The sequence below is a fragment of the Haliaeetus albicilla genome, chromosome Z, assembly GCF_947461875.1.
Source record: "Haliaeetus albicilla chromosome Z, bHalAlb1.1, whole genome shotgun sequence".
NCBI lineage: Eukaryota > Metazoa > Chordata > Aves > Accipitriformes > Accipitridae > Haliaeetus > Haliaeetus albicilla.
In genome coordinates this window covers 28,216,666-28,241,434 of record NC_091516.1, presented here as the reverse complement: position 1 = coordinate 28,241,434, position 24,769 = coordinate 28,216,666, and the positions used below count along the sequence as shown (strand labels likewise).

Below are 24,769 nucleotides of genomic sequence, written 5' to 3'. Positions count from 1 at the left end.
AAAAGACAGAGCCCAAGGAGGTAGATGGACATGTGATTTAAACAAAAATACACAAGGAAGCCCATTGCAGCCTGGAGCAAGCAGATGCAACTCCTAGGGATGACTGTGCATGATATAGATGGTCTGGCCATGCATGCCTCCTGTATGCATTTAGTATTACATAAACTATTCATACTCCTGCCATGTTGTGTACCTGTGATGTGGCCAGGGGACAGAGGCTGCAGTTATGCAGATGGATTTCTCACCTCACAAGGACACACCCAAACAGGAAAGATGGAAGAACATATTGATATGGAGCAAACTATAAAAAGGTCACAGTCTTAATCATAACCATTATAGTTTTGAACATACCATGCCTATTACAACATACTTTCTTTGAGAGTCTCAAGGTACCAAACACATTTTTTTTCTTACCATAACAAACTACTCGCCTTTACAACTAGTTGAGAATTAGCATCCTTTGTATTTTCTGCAAATGGGGCAAAGAGGTGTAGGATGGATGGCTTTGCTGCTGAAGAGAGATCTCAGAGAAAGACAAGCAATACATCATCTAACAGAACAGGGAGAGTATAATCCTCAATTTTGGGGGTCTATGCTGAGGTTTTGTTTCAATAAGGCACTGATTTCTAGCTTACATGAAAATGCTAATGTGTAAAAAAAATACAGATAAACCTGCAGTGATATCATTGGCTGAAGACATTGAGTGAAGAACATGCTGGTAAAACATAGAACAAGTATATCAACTTCTCTTACCATTTTCCCAATCATCATAACGTATGGTCCCAAATACTTGTTTACTCCAAAGATGTCTAATAACCGTATATACCAATAAATGATGTTAACACAGTATATCACTCGGCCATCGCTCCGGAGTGGCAGATCTTGCAGACGGAGCACCATCCCGACAGAAAACAGGAGGATAGCTATGAGATCAGTAACGTTCCAGTACTCCTGGAGCCAAACTTTTACTTTCTGTAACAGTTTCCCAGGCTCTGACATCAATATCTGAAGGACAGAGGACACGGAGAGGAAAGATGCTGAGCTGTCTTAATTTAAGCTTGAAGAAATCTATAGTAAACAGATATACGCCACACAGGCTGAAAGCAAAGCTGATAGACTCCTATCATATAAATATCTCATGTACTCTCTGATTTTTTTGTGAAATCTTCTATTTCAGCCATTCTTAGCCTGTATCTAGGTGCAAGATACTTAAAAGAAAAAGGACGAAAACCCCTCTTGCTCTAAAATCCCTGCGAAATCAGAAGAAATATATGTTTACCTTTCTGTTTTCAAATTTATTGACCCTACTTAGAGTCTTGGAATAGAATGAGAAATATAAAAGGATATTTCATCAGAAAATTCACATGTAAAGAAGCTGTAAATTTAAAGAAAATTATTCTAAAATGTGTATCAAACTGTCAATAAATGATTAATAAGCATAAAGATCTGGATTTAGCATTTAATCCACAGAGATACTAGCTACTACTTGGACCCATTGTGGAAATTAAGTTCTACAGCTGAGGATATAATTCACAAAAATAATTAATCTTACCTTATGAATTTATCATCATTCTATTTGCAAGATAATTTGGGAGACTTGATTGTTTTCCTGAATTACTGTTGAAACTATTCCTCAAGTGATTTCTATGAATAATTCCTAGCTTTTAGTGAGTTAACAAGCTGTTTGTTTTAATTTTCTATATTTAGCCTCCGAACATTTGAGCAGACTCATACAGTTCCTTAAAAAGATGAACGCCATTCTTATAATTTCCTTATAATTCATTTTCAGAATGAATTTTAGGCTCATCTTCTGTGAACAATCTCCAACATCTGCTTAGAAATCCATTACAACAAATGTTCTTGATATACTGTTGTGGAAAGGACAACTTGGGGTGAGTGATTAGACAAAAATCATGGCGCACACAATTCCTGCCAACAGCTTCCCACCTACTGAGCCAGCGGTGCTTTGTCTCCATCAGTGTTGCAGAGTCCTCATGTGGCTACTGCTACTGTTCTCCTTTGTCTTTTGGTTATTGAACTACACTCATTATAGGCCACAAAAGTAGTAACTTTTCCACTGTTCTTTTTATTTATAATGTAGAGTTTACCATACAGTGTTTGAAATCTGCCTTTGAAGTTTAAGTGGCTGTTGCAAGACCGTTTTTAGTCTAGTCCTCAAAAGCACGTGCTGCAGAAAATACAAATGTAGATGGTAACAAATTCAGCCCAGGGGTACAAATGTGCTGTTTCAGCTGAGGTCAACGAGACTCGCACCCACTCACATCAGGGCTGAATTTGGCCTCTGGTGTCATTGTGGAATAAATGTGCATTTGGCCAAGTGAAAAGGGCACAGCAGTAGCTGCAAGTGGGAGAGACCATGAGAGGCAGGGGATGGCAGATCACTCTGCCTATAGACCGTGTGCCACCTTAAATGCTCTGTCTTTGCTCTATGTGTCTGCTTTAGCATCTTTAGGAAGATGCATGCTATTGCTTGACATAATTAGCAAAACTTTTCAAGATTAAAAGGGGGAAATCCTGTTAGAAATGTGCTGCAGTATTCAATGTGGATCTAAATTTTCCCCCAGTTATGGCTAGTTTTATTTAAAGCCTTTGCATGAGATACTTGGACAGACAGAACAGCTGTAAATTTTGAATGAACTCTATTTGGGGTAGGGTGGGGATTCAAACATAGGCTTCTCGGTTGTCACGCTATCACCATGTCTCCGTGTCCATTCTGTTATAGTGTACCTCCTTTTTCTCTCCCTGAAAAATACTTCAGTTTCTGCGCCACATTTCAAGGAATATAGCCAAACTTTAAGATATGTCAGAAGACTGCCCTGTACTTGTGAATGCTATTAAACGTGCATCATAGAAATCTGAATAGAGAAATTCTGTGGGAGAAAGAGAAAGAAAGAGAGAGATTTGTGACTTCAAAATGGAGGAAGAAAGATTTTTTTCATGCTGTGTTTCTAACAATCCATCTGCTTTTCTGCAAAGAACAAGCAATTTTATGATAAGCCCATTCATAAAAAATTGTCCTAAGACAAATAATAAAAACAGATATTAAAATAAAAAACCTCACACTTATTTCTTTTTTATTCTGTCTTTCTTGGTTGGGGTGATTTTACCTCTCTCATCTTCTCTATTCCCAGAGTGAAAATGTATGAGATGACAATCCATTCCTGTGTAGATGGCCAGCGATCCATCTTCACTAACACTATATAATTGAAGAGCATCAAGTAGCCTATATATGCCAGCTGTAAAGAAACAAAATGAATATCAATAGTCACTATATTTATATGACTGAGCCAGTTTCTTGGGTATGATTTGGTATTCCTAATTTCACTGTAACCAGAATTAAACAGACAAAAGCACAAACAGACAGTGTTCTGGGTTGTCTGAAAAAGCTCATATTAAATCACATACAGTGCGGAATCTGCAAAATACATGCACAGCCATACTCTCCTCCAGCTATGTCTGCCTCCCCAACAAAATTGTGTTAATGCAGTCCCCCTGGATCATGCCACAGTGACGGGAGCTCTGATACCACTATGCCAATGACCAAACTAAGTTACCTGTGTGAAGATTTCTCCCTTATCTGCTAACACCCTTTACTCCTCTAACATTCCTCCTCTGTGCTTTTTCTCCCTGTTCACCTAGCCTAGGCTGACTCTGGCATTCCAAATACTTTTTGCACAATCCTTGCCTGGAGCCCAGAAGGTCCGAGGTGTTGCTAGAGGTCTTCCTACCAAGCATAGTACTGACCTAACCTATCCTATGATTCCTCCCCAAAACACTACTACTTCTACTCACATTGCAGCAGCAAGTAGCTAGGCATAGCCATGCATTCATTTGCCTTATATTTTTTACAAGTTTTTATGTATAACTGGTTGGCTTTTCCTTCTCTAATACATCTACCTTCTGGTCTAATTTTTGATACAGTGGAAAGTATGGATTACATTTTTAGTTTCTTTTTCCTTTCTTTCTGCATGCTGAATGTAATGAAATGGTCAGTCAAAAAAAAAAGGCAAGACAGGCAATTGCATCATCAAGTTCATAAAACAGAGAATCCTGAGTGTCACACTGGAGCATGGGCTGTAGCAAGGGCGAGTGGCTGTGGCTGGGGTCTGTGGTGTCCAGAAGCCAACTCCCTGTCTACTTTGCCTTTCAAACAGCAGCCCTACAAGAAAATGCATGTTAAGCCAAATTTAAATCAGAGAAAAGATGATTCAGTTCTGTGCATGAACATTTTAGTCATTGTGGCAGAAAGCTTATTCCATACATCTGAATTTCAATACAGTTTTTCTGTCTCAACTCCATGTTACTCACAACTATTGTGTACTTGGTGTCAGACTTATGATGAAACAACCACAGAGGTGCTTGAGACTTCTGGGTAGGATTATTTCAGTGTTCAGCATCTCACAGAACAGTATTTATAGTCCTGTTGTATTTGTAAGAGAACATCACTTCTGCTCTGTGTAAAAGCCACAGGGTTCTGGCTTTTCTTCCATTTGCTGGTTTGAAGGACACTCGAGAGAATTCTTTACATTGGCCATAACTATCAGTATGGAGAAGACAGCCAGTTGAACCACTGCTTCTTGTCTACATAAAACAGAGGAGGAAATGATCTCATTTGTGCATGATGATGGATTGCAATGCTCAGGTCTAGAGACTAGTCTTCCCTTAACACTCCTAAAGGAAACAGAGAGCAATATTGACTTAGGTCAGCATCTAGGATATCAGCTGAGTCAGCAGAAACTCTGTCTGGGCAGGCAGAACTGGATGCACACCTCCCTAGCTGAAATATCACCTTCTACTACAGTGCAAAAAGACAGGTGATACTGTCACCTAACACATCTCCTCTTAGATCTTATTGATTATTAATTATCAGCAAATCTTATTAATTTCATCTGACTCAGCAGCCTTTGATGAGCATTTGCAGTTAGTATCCAAAAGAATAGGGACATTAAGGTTACAAAGGTGACAGAAAGTGCAAGACCCTCAGTGTAACTAGGGGGTTTTGCTTCTACTTGGTTTTCTTTTGAAGTGTTGGGTTTTTTGGGTTTAGGTTTGTTTTGGTTTTTTTTGACAATTTAAATTTACTGAAAATTGCTGAAAATTTTTGCTTGGCAAAAAAAAAAAAGGCAAAAAAAAAAAAAGCCTCTTTAAGAATAAAATGATGCTGAAACTGCAACACTTTAACCCAAGAAAAAAGCCCTTCAGGTAGTGAGTGACACCCTCCTTCTCCCTCCCCAGACCTATAATTTGCTCCTGCCTTCCAGGAGGATGTCCTGATCCCATACTGTGTTCAAACCTCAGTACAGCTGCCCATGCTGGTACTCAAGGTTCTTTGAAAGTGCTACTACACAAGTAGCTTAACCCTCTTTTTCTCTCTTTTACATGGCTTGACGAAGAGCCAGGGGCTGCCATTTTCACCCTTGAGGGCAGTACCTGGAGAAATGAAGGAAAGGAATACCTGCTAAGAAGTTTCTAGGCTGCATTTCTCCGTGCCCTCCTATGGATGCTGTCCCATTCTTTAGAAAATACTCAAATACTTATTACGGTATGGGACAAACCTGGAAATTGTACCAGCAGGAGAGTGCTTCAAGAGGGAGACTACCCTCCCCTTTCCTCACTCATTGCAATAATTAAATGATCATAAAGTGAAGTGGTCCCAAAATGCAAAACTTAGGGCAAAGCTATTTTGATGTTTAGAAGAAGATGACTCCTACTCAGGGTTCAATTCCCTCTGCAGCTGTTCCTTCTCAGAACAGGTAGAAATTTGGCCTGTTATATCCCTTTAGCATCTCAGCCTAAAGCTAGTAGTTAAAAGGGGAAGGCCATCTTCTCCTCAAGCAATCTGTGAGATGAAACCTTTGAGTCATGGTTTTCAATGCAACAGCCACAAAACAGAACAGAGTAGTTGACATTTCAAACTACTGCATGTCCAGAGAGAAAGGCTAAATTATTTTTGGTTGAGAAAAAGCTGTTTATTTTGGTTTGTCTGCTGAGCCAAAATGTTACTTACTCTAACGTCCCCATATTCAACCCACTCTTGTGTATTTTAAGAATGAAGGTGGATATAGCTATAGAGTAATAGCAGATAGGTAGATACAGAATAATGAAAATTATTTTAAATGGCATACAATAGCCATAAGTATAGTCACTTTTCTTGCATTTTGGAGTGTGGAATGTAAAATTTGGAGGATTTCTTTTGAAATCTATGATTAGTATTTCTGCCTATGCGCTTGTAAAAAGTGTGATAGGCTGTTCAATTTTAATGCTCATCTGCAAGTCGTTTTGCTTTTAGTTTCCAGGAGTTTCTCAATATACCCAACCGGTCAAGCACTGCAGCCAGAAACCACCTTAATTTGCTCTTCAAGTTCAGTGTAGCCAAGATCCAGCTTTAATAAATGACCTTGACTGAGACCTGCCTCAGGACATAAAAATGTAGGAACAGGTCTAAATGGAAATGCAATATTGATCTTTTTCTCCCATTTCAGAATTGAACTAACAGGGAGAGCCAGGATGCTTCTTTCTGTTTACAGTGTAAAGACTTTTCTGGTTGTGCATAATACATACTGCAATTGATAATGAGACTAGGCTGCTGATGAGCAGTTTCTAGACTCATCAGCCTGATTAATGTTCAGTTGCCACACAGTTCAGCAAGTAGTTACTTCAAGTAGCCAAGCTGGAGCTATTTGCCTGCATAACCTGTCCACCACAGTTTTGTCTCTGCTCATGTGAGTTGCTCCTGGTGTCTGTAGACATATTGCCTGGATCTCAGCAAGGCATTTTTCTTATAAGAAGATATCTACAGAAGGATGTGTTCTTTGTGATTTGCTGTGCATTCAGCAGAATGATGGAAAATATAACTGGGAGGGAACACCGGAAATCATCTGGCCAATTCCACGGTGCGGAGGCAAGATTAATTACAGTGTACCATAGTGGACATATGTTTTGATAAGATTAGACTAATAATGGAAAATCTACCATCTCCTTACACAGTTTATGACAGTACTTTTGAGAGCATTTAGAAACTGTTTCCTAACATCTTACCTGGAACTGCATTGCTGCAATTTAAACCATTACTTCATGTCCTATTCAGCAAGGATTTGGAGATCATTCCATTTTGTTCCTCTCTGCAGTTACTTACACCTATTTGAAGACTATTACATTCCTTCTGCAGACTTCTTTCTTCTAGAGAAAACAACCTCACTTCCTTAAATCCTTCCTGTTAAGTTATGTTTTACAGACCTCTTGAGACATTTTTCTTGTTCTTTTTTGTGTCCTTCAGATGAGTCCATACTTGTCATGTGATGCAGAAGCTGAACTGGGATAGAATATTCCAGCCAAGGAGACTGAAAGGATTACTTTCTGTGTTCATTTTACTTTTTGATCTCATCCTTCTACGTTCTAGTGCAATTTGCAAATTTAATAACTAATCTCTCCTCCATCATCCCAGTTTTGAATGAAAATAGCAGATAACACCTGATATAGGAGAAACCCAAATGGAATCCTTTCTAATCTCTGCCACCAGCTTGATAGTGAATAATTAATATCTACTCTTGAGGACTAATTGCCAAAAAGTTTGTATCCACATAGTAACTTTAATATAGCAGTTATTAATTTATCTGTGAGAACACCCTGTAAAGTTTTTGACACTGTCTTACTTAAGTAAAAATATATGACGTAATGTTTTTTCTGCTCCACCTGCAAGGTCTGTTTCTTTATAACACAAGAATATTATACTGATTTGGCATAATTCATCCCTGAATAATGTTATCTTGTGGGTACTTACACAAACACTTTCTCTGAGAGACACTCTGCAGACCAGTCAGAACAAAGAAAAAATGTTCCAAGAAAAGTTGTGCTCTATCTGCTTCTTTTTTTCATCAATTATTATACAATTCGACATCCTCATTCAGCCCAGCCTCCCATTGGGCTTACTATTGGGAGCTCTCCTATTGGGAATTCTCCTACAGCAAATTCCTTGGGAGCACTGACTGCAGCAAACTGCTGCTTATTGTTGTATTTGAAGAAAAACATACACAGTCATTCAAATTTTAACCATTAACTTCCTGAATCAAATAGTACTCTTTAAAAGTCTTAGATGGGTTTGCAAGTGCTAGCTGACCTCCACAAAAGATTTTTATTAAACTATTTACAGGTAAGCCCTCCAATGCACGCAGATGCAGACTTTCAATGAAACACACAAGATGACCTTAATCCAATCTCAATATTTGTCCAAACAGTAGTAATATAACAGGAAAGGTTTCTTACTGTGTAAAACCAAAATTTAACGATGGGAGCATTGTAGAACTCATAAATCTTTCTTCCAACAGGGATCAGTCTGTGCCTGCTCTGAACTTCCTCTTCCTCTTTCTTTCTTGAGGACTCTCCATTACCTCGTCCCAGCATTGCCTACAAGAAAGGACATTTTTGTGTTTCTTTCTTTGTGAAAGACAAATTAAGCTATTTTTTGAAATTTTAAAAGGAAACTATTAAAAAGTCTGATTTCCTGATTTTTAGACAAAACCAGGTGACCATAGCTAGGCGTAAAATATTTTGTTCTCAGATTATCTTTTTTTGCAGGGAAGCTGCTGTTTAATTCTTTGTAAACCAAAAAAGCAATGCTTTGGCAGCAACTGTCAGCACCAGCGTGAAATCCTTGACTAGGGATTGAAAAATGAGATGTGGAGAACATTTCTCCTTTTTGCTGTATGGACAGCAAAATTTTTACCTGACAACAGCTTTTTGTGGTGTATTTCTATACAATAAACAGATGCAGACAGAAAACAGTTAAGTTTTGATTTTAAACAAAGAGAAGCTCTTAAGGCAGAGACTGAGAGAGAACAACAAGGGGAAAGATGAGTTGGCAGTTGCTGGACTGGAAGCAAAGAAGCCAGTGACTCTTTTTATGTTGATCACCGGATCTGTCACAGGCGATGATCCCACAGTGAACTTCACATGGATGTAGAGGACTGACTAGTAGAGTTCACTGCAGCATTAAGGCCTTGGATTGAAAGATCCTTCTACATGACTGTAGCTTCTTCCATAATGAAGTTCCAGACTGCTCATGCACTGCCTCTGTTAGGCGTGATCTCACTGTTACCATTGCAATTCAGACTCACTGAAGAGCGACACTGAGCTCCAGGAACACATACTTAAGAAGTTCTCAGCTATCAGTGCAAACCTAACAGGCAAAAGTTGGTATTATTTTGTTTACTTTTGACTTCATGGTCAGTGGTAGAGACGTGGAAGGAGTGACTAAACTATATATTCACTGAAGTTAATGCTTAAAAGAAGGTGTTCCTTTGTATTTAGAGTACAGTGCGATCTGTTAAATGTTCTTTCTGAAACAATTCTTTTGTGAATAGGAGACTAAGAATGGGTTTTAGATCATTGTGCCCTGAGCGAGTTCTTGCTATTTAGTTTGTGGCAGCACCTATAGATTGTAGCACTCCTGCACATGAAAGCAATTGCAAGAATTGAGATACTGCTGTCCTAGCTAAGTATGCAGGGTTTGCACGATGCTGCCTGTATTTAAATGCTTCTATGTTTTTCTACAAGTAGGTAAGCATTTTTGTACTTTTATGTTAACCGAAGCAAACTTTCACCAACCCTGCAGGTAACATTGTTCTCATCTGCAACTTAAAAACATGGAAAACTAAGTCCCTAAATAGAACAATTAGATGCCAGACATACTGTCTTTCAATAAAGAGGTCCTTCATTTATCTATGTGCTCTGATTCAACAGGTTGTTCAGCAAATACTTAACAAATAAGCTTCAGGTGAGCTATTTGATCCGGTTCTAGTGCCCTGCAGGAACAGGAGATGCACTTCTCATATATTTAAAAGTGAAAATCACAATCGTTCCTTTTCTTCTTTTTTCTAGGCCTCATGTGGAGCTATGCATATAGGTCTTTGGTCCTGTAAAATAGTAATTTGTAATGATAAACTGATGACCAAATTTTTTTTTCTTTCAGTTAGTATAGATATTTGTAACATTATTAGGACCATGTATGGTCCTAGATGGCTCCTGCGTAATATTTCTCTTTCATTTCTTTTATGCAGCTAGTTTTTTCCTCTGGTGTTATTACTTTCCACATGGTCCCTTATATTCTTGAATTCGACTATGCACAGATGTTGCCCTGCATGTTTTTAATAAAATAGAACAAAGATTTGGGACACAAGTATACTGCACTGAAATTAACCTGCTGAGATCCTCTTAAAACTGTAGCCTGCTTTGATGAAGTTACCTATTTCCTTTACCTTTTTATGCCTGCAGATTTCTAAGTTCACTGCCATAAATGTAGATGAAACAATGCATATTAAAAAATTAAATATACCTCCTGTTGATTCTCACAGTGCACATAAACCCCCTTAAAATTCCATTAAAAAAATCATAAAAAAGGAAAAAGATGAAGCAGCTGTTAAGCAGAGAGAAGGGCTCTTATTAGATAAGCAGGTAGTCTGCAAGAACATGAGATTTACTGAATATAGCTATAGTAGCAGAGATTACACAACCTTCACAGAATCCCAGGTATTGTTACCTGAAGTCTAAAAAACCCAAAGCGATTCCCTGATCTATATCAGGGGTTGTTTATTTGGGAAAGAAAGTGGAATATGATCTGAATGCTTTGGGAAAATTATAGCCAAGAAGGTACTAATTTCTTTGTTTCTCTCTACCTCCTGACACTGTTTTAGAGAAAGCTGCCATCTGGTGCTACAGAGTTTTCTGTAGCTTTTCCCAAGACTTTGTCTCTGCTGTCCTCTGGTGCTCAAGAACCGTGCAGCAGAGCGAAAATGAATGCTGGCAGCTTTAACAAACGAGCAGTGCCGTGCTTTAGTGAAAGGGATTATTTTACAGAGTTTAAAACCTTCACAATTTTATAAATTTGCTAATTCTGAGACACCCCTAGCTCTCACTGGAATCAGTGAGTTGTGGATGTTTTTAGGATAATGCTCTTTCAGTACCTGGATTTATGCTTTAGCTCATGGATGCCGACTTCCTGTTTGCTGTTGCCTTCTTGTTGATAATGATGCTGTAATTTTATCCTGTTATAATTATTTTTGAATTAATTGTATCATATAATACTAACCTCTCCCCTCCCCCATGCTACAGATGGGGAATTGCTCTGAGATGGCTGGGGATTAGATTTGACCTGATGTCCCTGACTGTTAATTATATCACAGTATTAACAAATTGAAAAGCCTCCCCATTAGAAACATACAGAAATAACCTAAGTGACTGTGTTGACAGAATAGCTGCAATGCTGAATGTGAACAAATGTGTTTTCACTTGGAGGGGGAAGCAATAGTGTGGGAATAACTCAAGACTCTGCTCTGCGTGGGCGGCATCTCTTTCTCTAATACACAATTTTGTCCATGATTCACCATGAGTCATGCAAGGTAAGCCCGACAGCAGCTCAACTACATTGTGAAGTACAGTACAGCTGCATCATTTTAGCCTGAGGGGATTGATGTGCGCACAGTTTTAACATGAAGATTCTAATCAGGATTCTGTTGTTTTTTGGTGGGTTTTTTTTTTTTTTTTGGCCAGATTTTGTTTTATGTAATTGAGGACCATCCACTGATGGGGAACCAGGACAGTTTTGGGTTGTGCATTTTTGCATTAATATATGCTAATGATCCTGTAGTATATTTATCTGTTTTATAATTAAATAACAGGAATTTCAGTCCTGCTAGAATGACCATAGGCGCTTCAAATTTTATCCTTAGTGACTTCTACATGCTACATACAGACTTACCCCCTATTCACACAGAACTGCTGTGGAAATGGTACATAGCTCGGTAGATGTACTATACCTCTCTCTGCATACCCCATTGCATCCTACACTATGTATAGAAATGCTACCTCTATGGTAGTTCTAAGGTTACTGTTCTCTGCATTGAAATACTGGTAGGAAAAAATGTTTAATGCCTTTGAGTTACAGGTGTGTAAAAATGGGTTTTGCATGTGCTCAGTGGTTCTTCAGGTGAATACAGAGGAGCAGGCCTAAAGTACTGGGAGCTCAGTCATCCTGGCTGCTGAGTATAGCAAAGGACATTGAGAGTGCCAGGGCAGGTGTGTAGTGGCAGTAAGGGGGGTTTCCAAAACCCTTGGAGAAACAGAGGGAAAACCCTCCCCATGAAGAGGGCCAGCCCTTCTGCCTTATGACCTCCTGCAGTGTCTCCCACTGCTGTTTTCCAGAAGAGGTGCCTTGCTGCTGGCATGTGAAATGCTGCAAGAACCATCCCCTAGCAGGGTGGGTGAGATGGGCCAGGGGCATGAGGACACTAGTCTTCAACCTTTGCCGTCTTAAGAACTGTATTTTTAGCGGTATACTACTTGGTTAGTTCTTGCCATGGAGAAAAGGCTATGTGTACATATTACACGTGAGACAATGTGAGCCCAGAGACCAACACAGCTAGCTTTGCTGCTGCTGCAAAGTCCTAACTCAGACTCTTAGTGATGCCCATGGAAGTCCAAACTTCCTGTTTGATGTGGAAAATTAGAACAAAATGAACAAATCAACTGAAACATCTTCTAAAGGACTTAGATGAGTTACTCTGTGTTCTAAAATAAGACCATTTACTGGGGAACTCTAATACCCAAACAATAAGGCACTGGATAGGGATAAGGATGCTTCTAGCTATGGCTTCCAGAATCAGTGTTATTTTAGGAGAAGGGTAGACTGTGGGTGTTTCTGACTGACCTAAAAGCCAGCAACTAATTAAGGCCCTGATCAGGACATTATACAAATAAAAAAATGTCCCTGGCCTTTAGACTTTAGTGCCCTTCTACTCCTCCTATTCCTCTATGCCTAATATTTAGGATTAATGACTAGCAGCTTCATGCATAAATTGTGGTAAATTCCTTGGTGTTGAGGGAGCGGTGATGAGAGCAGTATTCAGGCGTGTTTTTGTGAGTAGCTGCTACAAGGAAAGTCTGTTGCTTAGCATCTAGGTGTTAAAGAAATGTGTGCCCAGCACTCCCATATATCTGTTATAAAGTTAAAAGCAGGTGTGAGTAACAAGTAGTTCACAGTGAATAAACACTATATCTTTATAGTATATCCAAATGTTCAGCTACCCATCAGAGCCTTTGAGAGGAATATAAACCGAATACATACTCCTATGCAGATTGACCCGTGTGGAAACTTACTTCACTGCTGCTGTAGTCTGTGGTCATATTATTCGGTGCAAATAAGGTGTAAAATAACACACAAAAAAATCACTGTGGCCCTGTACTTTATCTACTCTGCCCAAGGGCAGTCCAGAGGAAAAAAACTGGCTATTCTGGCCTATCATTAGGCACTTGGTCTTAGCTGTGCAAGACACACAAGACTTCATAAGAAATCAATGAACAGACCTTGACTAGATTGGATCTCTTTATCTTAGCAGTACTTTTATAAAAATGCATATAGCCATAATATTATAGGAATACAGAGACTTGAGAAGTATTCACTGGGAATGATTAGAAACAGAGTTAGGCAGCTTGTTTGGATGATACATTGTTTGCCAGAAATTGACTTTTGAGGTGACCAAAATTATTTTTAGTTTATCAATTTTGTTTGTTTAAGCAGTAAGCTGAACAAAGCTCAGAAACACAAACAATGGAAAAATTTTGAAAATATTTTAAACAATCATGTGCCAATTAAGTAAATGAATTAGAGAAAATTGTAGTAATCTATTCATTTGGCCTGAAAGGAAAAAAATGTGGAGAAAAATACGCAGGTCATTCTGAATACAATAGTAGCAAGCTATGGTTAGGGTGAGTGACTGATCTATTGAGCCAGAGTTCAGCAATTGATTAAACATTTGTGATATCACATGACAATCGATTATTAATCTCAGTGAACTATGAATAATGTATCCTTAATATAAGTGTGACTAAAGGGAAACTTAACAAAGGCACTTCCCGAACAGTCTTGCAAGCATCCTCTCATCAGTGGAGAAGAGGCCTGGCCTAACTTATGCCACACATTTGACTAAGGCTGGAAAGCATAAAACTTCAATCTGAAGTATTTTCCTATATTTAAAACATGTCAGGCAGGAGCACTCTCCCTGACATGGTGCCCGAAGGTGACTAAATATAACTGGCTGTGGCATCTAACCACAGAAATATAAGCAAAGGTGTCTTTGCTAGCAAATGATCTCTCCTCACCACTGAAGGGCACCTGAGTGAAGAAGCTGTGTTAGAAGTCCTAAAGCACGGTATACATTATATGCAGAAATATTAAGTCAGCAGTAGTGCACCAAAGTTACTGTTTCTAAACTTGCTGGACTTCACAGAAGCAGTTCTTATTTGACAGAAAAGGCTGTAAGTGTCTGAAACTTCACTAGAATGATGCATCAAATTTGAAGGAGTTAAGGGCAGAGTCAATGACAGGAAAGAGCAATAGGACTGTCAGCACATGGAAGGGGGAAGGGAGGGAACATCTAAGACTCATCTGGAAAAGCAGATCCAGTTCACACATCACTTCCTTGTAGCAGGATTCAGAAGGTAAAAAGGAAACACAGTATTGTAGACAAGAAACCAGGAGCTGGGATAACTGCAGAGAGATGGAAATGACTTCCTCCCCAAATTTCTCCCCATTGCCCAGAAAAAGGCAGCTTGCAAAGTGCTTATTTGATTTGAATAGGCACTTCATAAGTGGATCAGAAGCCAGGGATAGTAAATTGCAATTCATAGCTAATGAGCAGAGAATGGGCCATTGCTGCTATTCTGGCTTCTGGTCCTTCCCAACGGCCAGGTTCTTGCCTGCAAACGGGTCCTGTAGGTGGGTCTTGTGGGCTGCTCCTTCGGCTTGCCTGCATATTGGGTCCTGTAAGCAGGTCCTTCTGCCTGCCTGCAGACGGGGTCCTGTGGGCAGCTCCTGCTGTTTGCCTGTGGGAAACAGTCTGGGTTTTTTTTTTTTTTTTTAAAATTTACCAGGAAAATCCCTTTTACTTCTATGCCTCTATCCTGACCTTGACCAACTGGGGTTGAGTTTTAAGCCTTTCAAAGACACCACAATCAAATCGAAACCAAAGCAAGCCAAATTAAGCTAAGGAGGTCTGATAGCTCATATGATAATTTCCCAAATTAAAAAATATCAGACAAGTCTGAGAACAAGAGACTGGAATTAAGTGACTTGTATAGTTTTCAGAGCTTTATCTATTTGATTCTTTTTGTGGTGCAAATTATTTCTCTAAGGCTATGTTACTAATACAGACAAGTCCTTCTTTACACAATTCTGCTGAGCTGCAGAAGCTCTTAGCAAGGGCTGAGCTGTCTAGCTGCTTGCTAACGTCTTCAGTGGATTAAAAACTGCATGTGTGTATGTGTGAGAGGCAATGACCACAAATTCATAAATAATTTCGAAAAACATTTTTCATCATTTTTCTTGCCTGTTTGGACACTTACTTGCCCTTTAAATAGGTTAACCAAAAGAAAAAAAATTTCTAGCTTCTATGAATCTTTGGGCATTTCCACTCAAAGGAAGACTTAGCGAGTTTCTTTTCTACCAGAGAGAGAGGCCCACTCATCTATCATGGCTGAGTGCATTCAATTCTGAAATGTCATGAATTCATTGCAGACATCGTGGCATCAAATTGAATCAAAATATGAGGATATTACATCACAACGTGATGCTTTGGCATCACCATGCACTGCTGCAACATCGAGACACAATGATGCCAACTTTTCTGATCTGAGTCTCACTGAGAAGAGGGGAGTGTAAAGAGTGGTATCCTATCATCTGCTAAATTTAGCCATTAGACAGCCTGCAATGCCCACAGAGGTGGGAATAACAAATTGACAGCACTGAGGCTGGTGATTTATTGTCGGCACTTACAGTGAGTTCCATGTCTTCCTCCTCTTTTTCTTTCACTGGCTTCTCTGGTTCCTCTGGCTCCTTCTCTTGAAGATGGATCTCATTGGCCTGAGACATGTAAGGCATATCATCCTTGTTCTTGAACTCCAAGCTGAGGATTGAAGGAGGAAGTAGAATTCCTAGAATTACCTAAAGCAATAATAATGATAACAATAATCATCACAGTAAACAGATTACAGTCATGATGGTTACTTATTATCAAATGGAACAACTCCCTCAGGACATTTAGGAAAAGAAAGATATGCGTGCATGTGAGTTTCTATCACAATAGAGTATTTGTCACTTGGCGTAATGTTATCAGAGTTCTGTAGTGAAACAAAGCACGTAACTTCTACTAGCATTGCTGTGAGTCCCATGGCTAATTGCCTCTCTTGAGTATTTCATCTGCTTGCTCACCAGATGGGTATTATTACCTACCAAAATATATTTACAAACTATTACACAAGGTCATTCGTAGGTGCGACCATGGGGGTGTTCAGACCTGCAATTTTCTGCATTTTACATAATAGACACTATCAGTGTAAGTGACAGAGAAGCAGTATTAATTTCTACAGATAGGGTTAATAGGTCTCATGCTCTCTGTGTCCATACTTAATGCACCCAGGTAGTCAAGGCATGAGTGTGTGGATCTGAGAAGATAAGGCAAAGACCGCAATAGCAAATGTTGATGTGCTCAGTTATGTGGTCCCCTTAGATTTTGGTTCATTAACCTGGCAGCTGTGTAATGTTCACATTAATGCCAACTCTTTCTTTTCTGCCTTCCCTCTCTTATGATGTGGGAGTGCAGAAACCATTAAAATTACCTTGTGTGGATATATGCAATAAACGATGCTTGGGGTTAAGTCAGTAGTATAACTGAAGAGATATCATAATAATACAAAAAGAAGTGGTTCACAAGAACAGTAGCTTTTCCTGGTTTTGCTGTAATCTCATGGAAGATGATTTTATTATAAATGTCTCCCCAAATGACAATGAAACCAGATAGTTAGCTTGTTGGCAGGTCAGGGAGGGTGACTGTTTGTGCTTATATTGACAGCAGCATGCGTGCTGTTGAAATCATCTGAAGTACTGCAATCAGGAGCAGTTAGTGTATATGAACACTGTGCCCAGCCTGAGAAGAGCTGAGCATCAGGCTGCCTGCACTGCTCCTGCACTCAGCTTGTTGCAAAAGGATGTGTCCAGGGAGAGGGGGTTACGGGCAGACCTGGCTTCCCAGACAGGCTATTTTTAAGGACAGGCAGGATTATCAATTTCCTCTCCCCCTCCCATTGGTGCTATACATCCCCGACAAGACTCTAAAGAATTACATTCAGCCTTCTTGCCCTTTGCCAGTTTCAATGGGAGAAAATTGTTCATGGGAAATAATCCATGACTCATGCTTGCAAATTTATTTCTTTGCCATGCTGCCTCTTGCTCGTGTAGCTTGTAGCCTGCTTTAGCTTTAAACAGACCCTGCTAATGAGTTTCAGTGAAATAAAACACAAATGAGAAACTGAGTAAAGGATGCTTGTGAAGCCCTGATGTTACAAGAAGCTGAAGGGAAACAGAGGCTGTTACCTTCAGTTATTAATTGTGAAAGAAAGGTCTGTTTTATGGCTTAAGAGATACACGCTACAAAGAAGAAAGCATGCAGTGGGAAATGAGTTGCTGCACTGATCCCAGTCTACTCAGGTTGACTATCTGCAAAGCCAAGCAGTGAACAAGGCGGGAGTCCCTCTGAAGGGCAATGGGCCTGTGAGTTGAGTCAGAAAAATAGGTAGTAAAGATGTCTCCAAATGTGAGAATGCTTTCTATCTGTAAGCTGAACAATATTTACACACAGCCCCTGCAGGAGGATGATGACAATGCTATCAGCCACTTATTCTCATTCATCACTGTCACTAGATGAGACCCAGTACGATACTGATACACATACTCACAAGCGTTCTCCCTCTTAGTGAACATCTTTTTACACAGCAAAACAACTGAGCAGTTATGACTTTTCACGCACATGATTAATGCAGGAGAGAGAATCCCTTCACTGAAAATATTTCTCAGTCATCTGGAAAAGGCAGTTCCTGGTTATGTACTGACTGGTGGGTACTTTGGTGAAGGTGAAAGATGCAAGCCCACAGACACACATTCACCTCCCAGAATTCACCTTGCTCTGTTAGCAGTTTCGCTAATTGTGGAAAATTGAATTGTCCTCTAGATCCTCTAAGGTGGTCCCTTCAGCTCAATCATAAGGAATATTGGCAGGGGACTGCAAGAAAATTGGTACTGCTTGCTGTGACCAGTTCTGGGGAAGTTTGTTGGATCAGCACCTTTCACTAGCGGTTAATTCACTTACACATCCTTTTTCTTTATTTATCTTTAAAAACCTTGGCTAACTCCTCAAGTATCCAGGCAGGGTGACATACTAATCTCCTGGCTCAGTTCTTATTCTGATAAGTCTCACTGATGCCAGAGGGGGCTTTGAGAAAGGTGGTGAAAAAACTAAGCAACGTCCTTTGAACTTGGGTTTGTGATAAGCTCCCTGCTGAAAAACTGAACACAGGAAGAATATACCCTGCTTAATGTCACTACAAATAAGCACCTGAAATATGGTTAATTGAGCTGGTTATTACTGATTTATTGTAAGCCCTGTCACCATCTATCAGAACTTCTCTGGCTGTTAATTTTTTTTTAAAACAGTGCTGACCTTTAGGCCAGAATTTTTGCGCATCCGCAGGCGACCCATCCACATGTCTGTGAGCAGCATTTGGCTGCAAGTGTGAGCAATGAAGTCCCTGTGCTTGGCTGCCACTGCAAGCTGCAGGCATGTGGCATTGCTCCAGTTCTTCAGCTCGTAGGTCAGCAGTTTCATTGCCAGTTGCTCATCCTGCTTGTATGACTGGTCCAACAGTTCCACGGCCAACTGTCCGAAGTCCCTGCAACAGAGGGATATTTGTTCATTCCCACTAGCCCAAGCAGCCTGCTGCAGAAAACACCCCTCTGTGACTGACAGTCTCTGCAAGGGGGTGCAGCACCTTCCATCATGCAAATCGTGATGTTGACTGTACACGTGGAAACCCACATTTTCAAATGTGAGTGGCTAATGGTAGGCATATAAATAAGTGCCCTGACTTAGCAGTGATGAGCACCCACACCTACCAGCTGTCTGCTCCCACCTGCCTGCCCACCCCCCTGACATTTTCTAGCTGAAATCCTCTGGTTATCTGCAGCTTAGAGGATTGCTTCTGTGCTGTTTGCCCATGGCTTCGTGGTCAAGTCTCCTGGAAAAATGAATGTCCAATACACTTTTTAAAAATCTGTGTCTCAGACTTTTAACATCAAGAAAGATTATTATGGAATCTAGTATCTTGGCTTGCTCACCTAAGCGTAAGTTCTTGCTAATTAACACTACTGCCTGAATATTATGTTTGTAAGGATTTCAACAATTGTTCTGCTTGGGAGGAACAGAATGTCTTGAAAAAGCACAGAGAAATATTGCAGCCTGACTCTTGAGGCCTCAGGGGGAACACGTAGACAATATAGATATTCCATTGCCTTCTTGACACCTTCTCATTTCAGAAGTTATACTGCTAGCAGCTCTGCTTCCCTGGCAGACTGATTGTTTAAAAGTTATTTAGACTTTAAAGGGGCTGCGTTTTCCCAATAAGTTAGAAATGAAAATGAGGTACGGATAAGCAAATTTCAGGGAGGTTCAGCAGCCTCTCTCTATTTTTTTTTTTTTTTTTTTTTTTTAACCCAGCAAAGTGTACATGAAAGAAAATTCACCTGGAATTATGGTTCAGCTCTTGGGATATGTCATCCACCATGTCATTTTCTGATGCTTCGTGGGCCATGGCTTTACAGAGTTTACAGGCCACCAGTGCTTTAGCCATAGCCTCTTCCCCATGCTGCCAAAAGAAGAGGGCCATCTTCTGACGCTTCATCAGCACAGCCCACACCATCAGCTCATGGAACGGGAAAGGGAAATGATTGATCTCAGGGTCATCCAAATCAATATCAACTTCCTCTTCTCTTTTTTTTGTTGTTTTCCTCCCTCGCCGCAAAGGGACATCATCCTGTGAGAATTGTAGAGAAATTTTTTTCACCAGTGCAGGAACTGAATCAATTCACACAATGCATTGGAGTCAGTACCTGAGATATCAAACACATTCCCTGCAGGTCAGCCCCTTCATCTTTTTTGGACAAAATATTTAACATAGGAAAATGATGAAAAAGGTATTGGTCCATGCACTGTAATTAAGAAGTCAGTAACCCCATACCTAAACACAGGGAAAAAGAGCTTTGGACTGTCACTCTGAACTGTTCTTTCTCCCTAAGAACACAGAGCACAATCACACAATATCCAGAATCATTTTGGAAAAGCCACCATCAAAATAAAGCTAAGATTTCACTCCAAATATAACATCTGTTGTAATGCATCGGAAAGTACATATCCAGGGGACGTTCTGGTCAGCTGAAGACTCCCTCTCTGCTTATTCTTGTGTTTTCTCCCTTCATCTTCTCAGAAGAGTAGGAATATCCTTTCTTCACTCCCATTCTGCCTTTGTATCCCTTTTTTATCCCTTCTTTCTCCATCTTTTTGTTGTTTCTATCACCTTTAGTTTCCTTCCCATTTTAGCCTACTGCTTTTATCACATGAGCTGATAGAAATTTGGCCTTTGTAAAGATTTCTGCATCATTCTCTGACACATTTTAAAGTTATATAGTTATCTGACTGAAATTCTGTTTGGTCTGACAGACTGAAACATTTTGTTTAATCTTCATGAAAAGAAAGATGATGCATACAGGGGGCAGAGCCTTCTTTTCTCTCCACTGGGGTTTTATTAAGAAATGTTTCTTAATTTGGCCCTTGTGTAAACAAGTCATCTGGATGAAAAATACAATTTGTGTTGCACATTTCTCATAGAAAACTTGAAAACAACTATTGGTCCCTTCATTACAGCGATTTAAACATTATCTTGATAGAGCTTATATTTGTCAAAAAAGGAAAAGACATTAAGATTTATCACAGGTCGCCTACCTCCATTCCCAACAGTTTCAGGGCTTTTGGCTGTACAAAAAAGTTAGAAAAATGTTATTTCTCCCAGAATGGTGATGAATAATCACAACTATATTTCTACACATACATACATGTGTAAGTATGTAACATGTGATGTATAACATATAATGTAGAGTATCTAACGTAGAGTATATAATATAATATAGGTAATATAGATGTAATGCGATGTAATGTAATATAATATACATATATACATCAATCAAATAATTACATATTTATATTTAATTCAACCTTGAGTTTGACCCTATTTCACCAAAACATACAACAGAAGGCATACATTTGGGTTCAGGTACAAATTGCAGCTGGTTTGGGGCTGTGCTAGTGGAAAAGAGATAGGAATTACCACTAAGGCATGAATGGATTTCTCTGGAGTATATCAGTATTTTGGCCATTCCCCTGGCACACTTTTATTGACTGCTGTGGAGCTGCTCTGTATGTTGGTTCAGTATCTGTGAAATAGCTACTCAAACGCTTTTCTTGAGTGAGTGACAAAGAAAAGAAAGTGTCTCCCAGCAGCTACAATTACTACCTTTCCTCTCAAAAGTGAAGAAAGAAAGTGTAGAGAAACAAACAAACCCATTTCAGGTGTTTGGCTGTAATCATTTCACAGAGCTGTTGCTCTTTATAGCCACTTAGAACAATATTCAATGGTGTGTATTGCTAAAATCTGAACTGAGACAGGAAATGAAAATGCAAGGTAAAAATAGGCAAAGAATGAACTACAAATCTTACTGGGAGCCATTGAACTGATTTTTCTTCACACTGGATTGGGTCGGTGGCATTATGGAAGTCAGTAAATATCTTTTGTTTTGGGAAGGTAGTAAACTTTGGATTAATAGAATTGTAATCTATCAAATAGGAAAACCACAAAAATACTGAACAGTGGTTTTGCCATGAGCCCACTGACTCTGCTGGAGCCACACCCAGCCAATAAAGCCAATTGTGAGTTATGGGTTTCTTTGCCCTGATACCTTCAGGCCACAGTCAAGAAGATGAACCATGAGACAGGAAATGCATCTATCAAAACACAATTTTTTTCAAGTCTAACTCAGGTGCCTTATGGTATTATTGGTACAGGTCAAGAGACTTGTCTAATTACAGATTTTAGAGCCAGAGGAGACTGTTTTACGTCCTGGTCTCACCAGGGCAGCAGAACCCAATAATTTTTTCATTAAATTGATAAAAATTGTAGCTTGTATCAGTGGCTGGCTTGTGGTGTGTTATGGTGAAATAGCTGCTGGGTACAGAGTGGAAATGAATCTGTAGACTGAATAGTGTGTGCATGTGGATCCCCCCAGCATGGAACCATCTAAGAAGCTATGGCAAGCCCTGCCAGTGGGTGCAGTCATTCAGATGGCAAATAACTTGCTCCTTACCCTCTTGGGCCCAAATAAGTTGTGGTACAGTGTCCTGAACCGCTTTCGGGTGTAATTGCAGCGATATGCTCCTCCCATCAGGTACTCTATGACCAATCCAATATCAATTAGACTTATCCGATAATCAGGAGGTAAGTTTCCCTGCAAAGAAAATAAGGAGGATGGTGGGGGAGGAAGAAATGCTTATTACTGGCATTGTTAAATATACTTTATAATGATGTTAGAATAAAACAAATTAAATAGTTAAAAACAGGAATGTATTATTATGCTGGTTAATTAATTCACCTTAAAATAGATCCAACCGAAACCTGGATATTCTCGCTTGGAAAGAAGACATAAGTTAAATAAGAAGGTGAAGAACTTGTTGGAAGTAACAGAAGATAACGTCAGTACACAGTACTCATATTCTTCAGCTGAGGAAACAAGGAACACGACTGCAGAACAAAAAGCACGAGGATCAGCACACTTGAAAGGTCAGGCACAGTTGCTGGACTCTAGTCCTGCAAGATGGCACCTTTCCTGCACTATCTTTCCCCCCCAACTCTCATCCTGGCATCTCACGTCTCTGCTGGCATCTCTTTGGACTGCCTCATCTGCACTGCCAAGGCACGGTGAGGTGACATCATGCAATGTCATTTGTTCACATGGAACCAGCTCCTGCATGGTTTATGGTTCAGTGAGCAGTTCCCTACCAGAAAAGAAGGCATGATTCAGCAAACTGTGAATAGGTCACCCAGATCTAGGGATCTCATTAAGAACCCTGCAGATTTACAGAACCATCTCTGTCCTGTATGTCATTGTGCAAGAGGTGGGACTACAAACTAAAGGTGGAAAGAAAGGTAGATAACCCTTCTGTGAACTGCAAGAAAAAGAGAAAATTACTCTAGTAAAAATTTAACTTGTATAGTCAACATTGCAGAAGGACCAGAAAATTGTAATTGTTAGCTTCAAATTTTTTCAGTGCATTGTAATAAAATAATCACATTTTCTATAATGATGTACAGCACAGATTACAGTTAGCCTGTAGCTCTTTTTATGTGGTCATCAAAAGAAGGTTAGTAATTCACACAGAGCAATTTTATGACTGCCATGTCTAGCTGGAAATATCTGCATGTCTGCAGATACCTGTCTGGCTTCTCTGCAGATGTGCTTATTAGATTCAGAGCAGAGAAACACTAATGGTGAACAGAAGGTAACTGGTTCTGCAAAAGAGATGAAATGGATGCAAAGATCCTCCTTCCTCTTCTACTTCAGCCAGAAAATTTCCCTCCCTGCTCACCACAGTACAAACAGTGTGCTGAAATGTTGAGGAAGGAGAGAGGGAGGTAGTGCTGTGGTGTACCATGCCTAGGAATGGGCTGGGATTCAAAGGGACAGAAGATGAAGAAAATTTAGTGGAAAAAGGTGAGCTGCCAATTGTCTTTCAGTAATGTCCCTTAGCATATACTTTTGCACTCTTCCTGCTCTTAGCCAATCTGATGGGCGGGGGAATCACTATCGTTTGCAGGAATGCATATTAGCTTAGTTTATTTGAACCCAGTCATTTTTATTCTGAACTGTTTAAAGATAAATAATGTAAATCTAAGAATTAAATCCTGCTAAGTTTTGTTTGTTTGTTTGCTTTTTCCTCCAAATGTTCTTCTCTCTCCAGAATGCTTAAGGCAATGACAGTTTTACTAGGACAAGGATGAAGGTGCTAGCAGAAGTGGGAGTTGTAGCTCCAAGACAGAGTTGTAGTTATTCAACAGACTCCTGCTGTCTTAATGTAAGACACTAACACTGAATGCTTTGATATTATTAAGTGGCAAAAAATAATAGAGCGATTAAGAAAGCAGAACAGGCATCCGGGTGCTGCATGTGTCAGAAAGAGTGAGTTTCTTGAGATAGTTCTTCTGATTTCTAAAATTTCATAAAGGGATTTAGATAAAAAAATTTCCAATAGAGTAGTTCTAATAAAAGATGCATCTAAACCTCCCAGATAATACTGAAACACTTTACTAAAGAAAAATCACAAATTCACAGAAGAAATACATATTTTATAGACATAAACATATGTATGGCTCCATGCTTAACACACAATTACTTTTCCAAAGTGATCAGCCCTAGTAAAGCCAAGTGGACCATCCTTGTGAGAGGAGCTACACATCTGTCAAAGCACTTGCTATATCAGCAGACACCTTGAACTACCCTGGCAGTGGTGACTCTGCTTGTAAACGAAGCACAGTGGTGCAAGTGGGCCAGAACCACTCTAAGAACAGCAAAAATTTGGATGGGCTAATTCTAGTACAACCAAGGTGGTCAGGAATGGCAGAGGAGAAGGTTTGACTTTCAGGTATGATAGGTAGCCCAGTTAATAATCAAATAACCTTCTAATGTTGGGACAAGTCTTCAGTGCTAATGCATTATTCTTTTCCTGAAGAAACTTCAACTGTAAACTGTAGCTAATCAATTATAGTA

At 39.6% G+C, this 24,769-nt stretch overlaps 1 protein-coding gene across 6 annotated transcripts in view; it reads right to left on the bottom strand.

Annotated features, from left to right (window-relative positions):
* Positions 1 to 24,769, bottom strand: part of TRPM3 (transient receptor potential cation channel subfamily M member 3) — a 463,193-nt gene that overhangs the window by 29,386 nt on the left and 409,038 nt on the right. For 3 of the 6 annotated variants that reach the window (XM_069777358.1, XM_069777355.1, XM_069777356.1), the window contains exons 13-22: positions 22,598 to 22,633; positions 22,313 to 22,453; positions 20,898 to 20,927; positions 19,643 to 19,932; positions 18,564 to 18,792; positions 15,845 to 16,012; positions 14,770 to 14,895; positions 8,284 to 8,424; positions 3,129 to 3,257; positions 754 to 1,005 (exon numbers count right to left, since the gene is read on the bottom strand). In XM_069777358.1, the coding sequence (XP_069633459.1) occupies positions 754 to 1,005; positions 3,129 to 3,257; positions 8,284 to 8,424; positions 14,770 to 14,895; positions 15,845 to 16,012; positions 18,564 to 18,792; positions 19,643 to 19,932; positions 20,898 to 20,927; positions 22,313 to 22,453; positions 22,598 to 22,633 (1,542 nt within the window). The remainder of the gene's footprint in view (positions 1 to 753; positions 1,006 to 3,128; positions 3,258 to 8,283; positions 8,425 to 14,769; positions 14,896 to 15,844; positions 16,013 to 18,563; positions 18,793 to 19,642; positions 19,933 to 20,897; positions 20,928 to 22,312; positions 22,454 to 22,597; positions 22,634 to 24,769) is intronic. The other 3 variants (XM_069777359.1, XM_069777357.1, XM_069777360.1) reach the window with 3 other exon arrangements.